A 9,019-nucleotide genomic window follows, 5' to 3' on the forward strand; every position below is an offset into this window, starting at 1 on the left:
GCAACAACCACGAACCGTATAGTCCGCTTGATTAGCTAGACCTCCAACAACATTATCCGTTCATCGAACTCGCCCGCGAAGTCGACCTCAATAAGCGGAGGGACTAACTGTATGTATCAAAATTTATCTCTAAAATGCTTAAGTCATGATAGCATTAGCGAGACATTCACAGGTCGCCATGTGTTGAAGTGGTTCAAGAAACAATTAAGGCTGCGGTCGAAGAGTCAGCAAGGATTAAGGTCGAGTCATCAAAGATTGAGGTCGAGGAGTCATCAAAGATTGAGGTCGAGATCGAACACCCTTGACAGAGTTATAACGGCTACTTTCAAGATAGGACATTAGAGAGAATATTATAGTAGATATTCTCTGCACTTGTATTATTACGGTTTATAGGAATATGTTCCCTATAAATAGAAAGAGACATAATGATAGGGGACATGAGATATGTTTTTTGTAAAGAACACATTGACTTTATAAGGGAGAATCTGATCTTATCGCATATATACAAAAACAATTTTTTTACCGAGATTATTGTCTAGCATTTTCACCAGATCCAAGAACGACCCAAGTGTTCAAAGGTTCGTCAATCATTCATCATTGTCAGAAGGAATAATTACTAATCTCATCCCTTTTCGGGTAACTCACACGTTTTATTTACCTAAATGTCATTTATTGCTATTTGTTACTATTTAATGCAATCTTCCAAATTTTTGGATCATTAAATATTACCATCATTGCTCATGTTCACTACCATCCAGACAGAATATACCAGTTATTTGGTCCTGACACACGTAGCTTTATCTTTTGGATATTATTTTTAATTAAGATTAAATCTTCTTTATACCAATCTAATTTATTGAGCCAAAATCAATATTTTTTGGTCAAACACGTTCATGTCAAATTGTAATACACGTGTTCAATTTATTCCGATGCATATTATGCGATTACAGTAGATTACATAACTTCCCACTATAAGCGACTCCATAGAAAAATTATATTTTTTCAAAATAAAATATGATTAAAATAACTCTTTCAACTTTATTGTATGTACTTTTTCTAATACATACACATTACACACATATACCTTCCTGTACTTAGAGATCTTTTAGGCAATAAATATTTGCGCTTAATAATGCTTTAGTTTAAAAAAGAAAAGAAAAGAGGAGAAAACATAAATACTTAGCAAAATACTAGACCAAGGGACCAATGATTTTTTTTCCTGCAATAGTTAGTTAAACTGAAAAAAGATAATAAAAAGATTTATAGAGAGGTGTGTCGGATGGTTCAATCTGTTTATATTTAACCAGAGATTTTTTAGATTCCAATCGTGAAAATGCATTTGTTCAACACCTATCCAATACGAACTCAATTTATTCGAAATAATTGAATTTAGATACCAAATGTTTAAATGCGAAAAATGAAAAAAAACATACAAAGAAAATGTAAGCGCCGTAGCGGGTACAATTCGGGCGAGCCCAAATAAAAAAAGAGATGATTTTTGTCGGAACCGGATAGAGCTGAGGAAACAAAAGGATGACAGTAGCTCAAAGTCTCTCCTCCTCCATTCTTCTGCCGCTGCTTTCCCCTGCACCGCCGGTTCACTGCTTCGCTCGTTCCCAACTTTCCGATTGTAACTTCTCCTCCTCAAATCTTCAGTCATTTGCCTTTTCCTCTAACAAATTTTCAAAACGTTCAAGGACAAGTACTATACTTCGTGGAATCAATTCCAATGACCCAAAAGAAGACTCAGCGTTCTTCGACGAGAACGGCGTCGTGGAGGATATGGACAGTTATCTCAATTATCTTTCCTTAGAGTATGATTCTGTCTGGGACACCAAACCCTCTTGGTAATTTTCACAATTACATTTACCTTTGTCTAATTCGTTGTTTCACCATTTCTTCGTGATTTTTAACTTCAATTTTGTTGGAATGTGTGACTCAAACCTAAAGTTTCTCTATTAAACTTTGAACCTTAATGAAGAAGCGAGCCTTAATTGAGCCTTTGACTACAAGTCAACAATGCAATTGAACATGGAACCTTTTGCTGTTTGTTACAACAAGAATTAGATTTTATATTCAACCTTTACTAATTCCAATGTAAATGGTGTATGATCAAACTTCTCTGGCAAATTTTGAGTGATCTTTTCATGGTAGGTGCCAACCTTGGACAATAACACTCACTGGAGCAGTGATAATTAGCTTGAGCTGGCTGATTCTACACTCGGCTGTAGCCACTGCAGTAGTGATGACTATAATTGGGGCATGGTGGTATATCTTTCTTTATTCTTACCCCAAGGTAAACCTGTTTTAGTTTGTATTATCTAATACTGGATTTGACTAACTCGATGTTGCTTTGACCAATTTCTTTCTGATAAAATGTACATCTAAATTTGCTTAATTCATTAATGCTTTTGCTCTAGCCAGTGCTCCATACTTGGAAGCTACTGAGAACAAGGGTTATTTAGTGCAATCATCTCTGTATTTCCCAATTGCACAAGCAATTTTAATGGTACAATGAGCCCGACTCCCTAATATTGCTCTTCTTGTGGACTAAAATATGATATCATATTTGGTTCTTTCACATTTCTCTACACCTATCTGAAGGATTTTGCATAAGTCTGAGATGCTTGGGCATCAATTTTCTGTTGGGCGGAGCAGGTTGGGGATGATTGTTTGCGGCAATGCATGCACATGTTATACCCGTTGTTGCTATATGTTTATCATTCGGTCAGTGTTTAGCATGTGATGGCGAATTAAGTTTATTTGAACAGACTACAATGGATCAATCTCACACTATCCATGATACCTCTAAATTATTACTTTTGCACTTAAGAATTGTGTAGAATCACCTCGTCTTCTTAAATGGATAGCTGGAGGTGTCATTTAGTTTTTAATTGCAGTCAACACATTTGCTGTAGACCCTAACCAAGATCATTAATTTTCTGCAGTCATATTCAGAGATGATTGCGGAGAGAAGAAAGAGGGTGACAAACGGTCTAGAAGATACATATGGAGCGAGAAAAGGCCAGTAATGCAAGGGACACAACTGAGGAGCAATATGGACGTTGATTCATCTTGCAGTATTTGCATTTCTAAACTGTGAGTCACATGACACAATGGGGAGATCAATGTTCATTACAATAACTCAACCTTTTGCCCTTGCTGTAAATGTTATCAGACCCTGTAGGACTCCTCATATGAATGAAACAAGATCATTCTTCTATTCATATATTTTAACCTCCATGAAATGCTTCTCCCTCAAAATTCTGGAGGACTGGCACCATCTAGTTTCTCACATATAAAGAAGAAATACAATAGCCAGTTTTTTTTTTTTTATTAAAGTAAAATTGTCTTGCATCAACTTCCAGAGTATGAGATAACTGGACCATTCAAACACACAAGACTCACTGCCATGATAACACTGCCATCTGTTACACCCCTCCAAAACAACCAGGTTATGCAAAGTAGCTAATACAAGCGAATGTCCTTGGACAAAACCTACAAGTTAAGTACACCATATGAAACAGCTGGAAAAATCTTGAACGATATACTTTCAAGAGAAATGATACTATAGAATTGACATACAGATAATCCATCTTTTTGATACTGTAAAATTATTATGCTTCCACATAAAGAAGAATAACCGAATGGATGATTTTTTCCATTACCATTCAACTAAATCTACGAGGTAAAGGCTGCACTCAATGTTGGGAAAAGCCGAAGTTAATAAGTGAAAAACTACACAAATGAAATGATTTAAGCACCACAAGAATCAAATGAAAGTTGTTTCTTGTTACTAAAAAATTCATATGTTAATGAAGATTCTGATGCAAAGTCAATATCAATCATAAGTGCAATGATTTGTGTATTTGTAGGATAGAAGGAGCTAACCTATATACACAGTCGAGGACATTCATTAGTCTTGTACCCAAACCCTCACTGTCCTGTCATTATCTAATCCAGCTGAGACAATCATGTTTTCTGTGGGATGGCAAGTTACCGAAATCACGGTATCAGTATGTCCTTCAAGTTTCTGCAGCAAATTTTTCCCTTGCAAATCCCAGATATAGACACATCGGTCCTCTGAGCCGCTTACAATATACTTCCCATTCGTGACGGAAAACGTTGAAGTTATGCAGTACACCCTGTTCACATGGCCTGCATAAACCTTTAAGAATTTCCCAGTAGAATAGTTCCATAGCTTCTGTACTCGGGGACAATGAAAAAGAAAGCCCAAGTTACAAGTCAGACATGCAGGGGAAGTTTACATAATTGAATCAAGTCGAATTGTCTGTGCTTAAAAGGAAATTGTATCATGAAATGGTGCTCCAAAAGGTTTAGTTGTTGTTCGATACTACAACACTAGCATCAACACCTCAATCCCAAACTAGTTAAGGCGAGCTATATGAATGCTCTATAGCTATTTCACTTTTATCCGAACCCAGTTTATTGCAAAACTTGTAAATAATTTGTCTCTCTTTAAGGCATTAGAGGTTATCTAAGGTTCTCTAGATCTCACGCTTATCCTTATTCAAACTTGATGCAAGTGTTAACACTAGCAACTAGGCTACTTATAGAAACAACTAAGCCTTAATTCCAACTAATTGGTAGAAATTCTTCGACCTGTTGTTGAACTTCCTATCAATAACATCACAGAAAACATTTCCGTTGAGCCCTAGAAACCATGAACAAAGACGCCAACTTTATCAGCTCACAACCTAGATAGTATTACCTGCTAATCTCTGTATTTGAATGAAAGCAGAAATCCATTAAAAGTAAAGTCAGAAACAGACTCGAAATCATAGTACTCCCTCTGTTCATGTGAAGGTGTTTGAATGAGTATAGAGTTTAAGAAATAAAGGAAGATGTTTGAAACTTATGATTTAAAACAAATCATAGAAAATTGTGTGGCTAAAAATCATCACATAGTGACTAAAAAGGAAAGGAGAGAAGGACGGAGGGAGGAGTAAGAACTTGGAAATAATGCTTGAATACTTACAAGATTATCCTCAAGGGTGGCAACAAGAATAAACTTGCCGTTAGGGGAGAACTTGGTGAAGGAAACAGCTGGAACTTTATCATCAATAAGAGTCTTAAGACACCCCCCAGAAGCCGTATCCCAAATCTTACATGATCCATCATGACTCCCCGAAACAATCAACGACCCATCCCTGTTAAAATGGACGGACGTAACCGGCATCGAATGAGCCCGAATCACGTGATTGGACTTGCCCGTTTTCACATCCCATACCCGAATAGTCTCATCAAACGAACCCGAAACTATGAAATTCGACTGTGGGTTGAAATTAACGCAGAAGACGAAGCCGGTGTGTCCACGTAGGGTTTTGACGCATTCGGCGGCGCGTGCATCCCAAATACGGAGCGTGCGGTCGTCGGATGCGGAACAAATGTAACTGGAATCGGATGACCATGCTAGGTCGGAAACGCCTTCGGAGTGGCCGACGAGACGGGAGAGCTGTGTTAGGGTTTGTGTGGACCAGACGATTAGGGTTTTGTCCAAGGAGGCGGAGGCGAAGAGCTGGCCGTTGTTGGAGAACTTCACGCAAGAGACGGCGAGTGTGTGGCCCGTCAGAACTTTTTTCTGTCGGTACGGTTGGTACGGCGGCGGCTGGTTGTTGTTCGACATTGGAATTCCGGCCGCGGCACCACTATGCTACCCCTGCCCTCCTTTTATACTATATTCGTTTTGCTTTCTGAGAATGTTCTCAGACAGTCTTGAAAGTAGAGGGTGTCAATGGATAAATCGACTCAACTTTTGTAGGTTTATTTTAATCAAAATCGTACTTTTTATTTATAAATCTATAACCGTACCGATAATTAGGATAAATTTTTTATTTTATAAAAATAAATCAAAAAATTATCGAACTGTATCGAATAAATTTACATATGAAAAATATATTTATATATTAAGTTTAAAAATAATAAAGTATTAAATTTTTCTATGGATCTTGAAATTATGAAAACAATTACAAGCCAACAATTAATTAAACTCAAAATCCTAATTCCCAAACCTATTATACTACTCCTATTGAAACTAAATTATTTTCATCATATTCACTAGCAAGACACAAGTTATTGTAGCGATTATGAGTAGCAAACCACGATGTATTAAATATTTTTCCTTTCATATGATTTAAATTTATCTTTTTGAATATTTAATCTTCTATAGATTTTATTCTTGAGTCTCAGTCCCAGCTTGGTTAATATCTTTCCACTCGTGTAATTTATATTTTTTATATTAATTTGCTTAGTTTTTTTTTTACACTATTATAGAATAGTTGATGGATCTATACTCTAGTCATCTTTCATATTTTCTTAATTCATCACCCTTTAAAATGTAAAAATGTCTAGAAAATTTTGCTAAGTCCTATAAAAATACGTATGTTATTGCATTCTACTTCTATTAGTGACTTTTACATAAGATTTAAAAAAAATATCAAAAATTAACCGAACAATACCGATACCGAAGAGAAACCGATATGATTGAGACGGTTTCAAAAAGTCTAATTTTGGTTATGAGAGTATGAAATGGGTGCACGAAATTTAAAGCTTTGACTAATATATATTTAATGGGGCAAAAGGATAGAATTAGCAGCAAAGAAATATTTTCATGTTCCTTCAATATTTTCACGGTCTGTGTATAATAAATACTAACGAAATAATTAACTAAATGTTCATAGTATGTAATCTATCTATATTTATTTATTTATAAAGCGAAAATTAGAAGACCAGAATACCCAAAAGTTAAATGATTGTTTTGCCCTTCACATAAAAATTAATTTATTAAATGTAGGCATTAAATGTATAACTTTTGTACACAAATTTAGTGACTAAACCAATAGTTATGTGTGCACTCTTTCATCTTCTATTAAATATATTAGCTGTTAACAACACTATCCCGGGCTCTTTCATCATCTATCAATTATACAAATTTAACTTAATATGTATCCGTTTGTTTTTTACATTTTTCAACAATAATAACATTTATTTATGTATGTCTTTTAACTTCCTTTGTTTCAAATTATAATAGTCTACAATAATGTGTAAAATCACTTGCGCCCGGGAGAAATTCAAAAATAGCCAGATTTACAAGTGGTCGTTCAAAAATAGCTACATTTTCAAAAGTAATCGAAATTTAGCCACTTTTCATGTAAAGATAAATCTAAACAAAAATACTGTCCAAAATCCAAAAAATACTCCAGCATAATATACTGGAACTCTAGTATAATAAATTGGAGTTCCAGCATAAGTATACTGGAACTCCAGTATATTATACTAGAGTTCCAGCAAAGTATATCGGTCCAGTATATTATGCTGGAAGTTCATACACAAGTGTTTGAATCTCCAGTATATTATGCTGGAACTTTCCGCGTGTTGGAGTTCCAGCATATTATGCTGGAAGTTCATATGCATGTGTACCGAACTCCAGTATATTATGCTGGACCGGACTCTGTTGCAGCAAAATAATGGCTATTTTTCAATGACTTGGCAAACGCTGGCTATTTTTGAATGACCAGTCCGAAAACTGGCTAACTGGTAATTGAAAAATAATCAGCGTTTGCAAAGTCATTGAAAAATAGCCACTATTTTACTGCAACACGGACCGGTCCAGCATAATATACTGGAGATTGGTGCACCTGTGAATGAACTTCCAGCATATTATACTGGAACTCCAACACGCGCAAAGTTCCAGTATAATATACTAGAGATTGGAGCACATGTATATGAACTTCCAGCATATTATGCTAGACCGGTATATTATACTGGAACTCCAGTATATTATGGAATATTTTCCGGATTTTGAATCGTGTTTTCGTTTAGATTTATCTTTACATGAAAGGTGGCTAAATTTCGATTACTTTTGAAACTGTGGCTATTTTTCAATTATCACTTGTAAATCTGGCTATTTTTGAATTTCTCCCCTCTTCTTTCTGACAATCTAATTATCAATCGAGAATTTGTTTTTTCCTATATAAGAACATTGGTTATTTGATTTGATATATCTCATCCACTGTTTTAAAAGGCGTTTTCGGGGCGAGCCCAGGGGCGAGCTGTACCAAAAACGCCCTGGAGCGATGGTGTGGGGCGAAAGTTTCTAGAGACGTATGTCCAACAATTTGGGGCGTACGCTCGGGTGTTCGGGGCCTACGCCCGGGCGTTCAGGGTGTACGCCCGGGCATTCGAGATGCGTTTTTTTAGTGAGGAGTAAGCCCAGAGACTTTTTCAAATTAAAATAAAATTTGTTGAATAAGTCCTTCATATAATACCCAAATTCTCAAAAGTCAATTTGGTAAATACTCAAAATGTTTAAAAAGGAACTCAAAAGTATTAAATTTAAAAGTCAAGACCTTTTTTATTGATTGAAGCCCTAATTCATGGTCTTTCCCAAATTTTTATCTTGTCCGCTAGTCTGCTAATATCTCCCAAAAGTAACGAATATTTTTTTTTACAAACACAAAAAGAACTACATTCTCCTTCATAGCAACAAGTTCAAAGTTCAAATTGCAGGTCAATCATCCTTTTTGTTTCTCCATATAGAAAACTTTATTCTTTTAGACTCAAATTACTTGTGTTTGTAAGTAGCGTATAATAGATTGTTTTGATTAGTTTTTTTTGTGGGGATGGAGCATATATATATATATATATACTAATTTTTTGTGGGAATGGATCATATATATATATATATATTTCACATATTTATAGTTTTCTTCAATTTTTATGCAATTTTACCTGTTTATAAATATTTACTATCATTATATTATTTTATAAAATATTAAAAATTAAATATCTATGGGGCTTACGCCTCGTGCCTCGGGGCTTACGCCTCACCTTATGCCCACGCCTTTTAAAACACTCTCATCCCATCTGCAACACACAATCAATTTGTAGGTGTCAAAGTAGGTAAATTTATTTCTTTTTTCTATTTCTCTTTGTGACGACTACAGTAATAAGTTGCTCCTTGTCATATACTGTCTCCGTTCACTTTTACCGGTCCACT

The 9,019-nt window shown here is 35.4% G+C and overlaps 2 protein-coding genes across 2 annotated transcripts; one reads left to right on the plus strand and one right to left on the minus strand.

The window, feature by feature from the left end:
* Window positions 1–1,462: 1,462 nt before the first annotated feature.
* LOC107792877 (uncharacterized) lies at window positions 1,463–3,227 on the plus strand. Its single transcript, XM_016615125.2, has 3 exons — window positions 1,463–1,847; window positions 2,155–2,296; window positions 2,949–3,227. Exons 1-3 carry the CDS (start codon window positions 1,534–1,536, stop codon window positions 3,030–3,032), a joined length of 540 nt encoding a protein of 179 aa, XP_016470611.1. The 5' UTR covers window positions 1,463–1,533; the 3' UTR covers window positions 3,033–3,227.
* Window positions 3,048–5,772, minus strand: LOC107792875 (COMPASS-like H3K4 histone methylase component WDR5B). Its single transcript, XM_016615124.2, has 3 exons — window positions 5,000–5,772; window positions 3,892–4,204; window positions 3,048–3,498 (listed from the first exon to the last, which is right to left on the minus strand). Exons 1-2 carry the CDS (start codon window positions 5,645–5,647, stop codon window positions 3,917–3,919), a joined length of 936 nt encoding a protein of 311 aa, XP_016470610.1. The 5' UTR covers window positions 5,648–5,772; the 3' UTR covers window positions 3,048–3,498; window positions 3,892–3,916.
* Window positions 5,773–9,019: the final 3,247 nt, after the last annotated feature.

The sequence above is a fragment of the Nicotiana tabacum genome, chromosome 19 (genome assembly GCF_000715075.1).
Source record: "Nicotiana tabacum cultivar K326 chromosome 19, ASM71507v2, whole genome shotgun sequence".
Classification (NCBI taxonomy): domain Eukaryota; kingdom Viridiplantae; phylum Streptophyta; class Magnoliopsida; order Solanales; family Solanaceae; genus Nicotiana; species Nicotiana tabacum.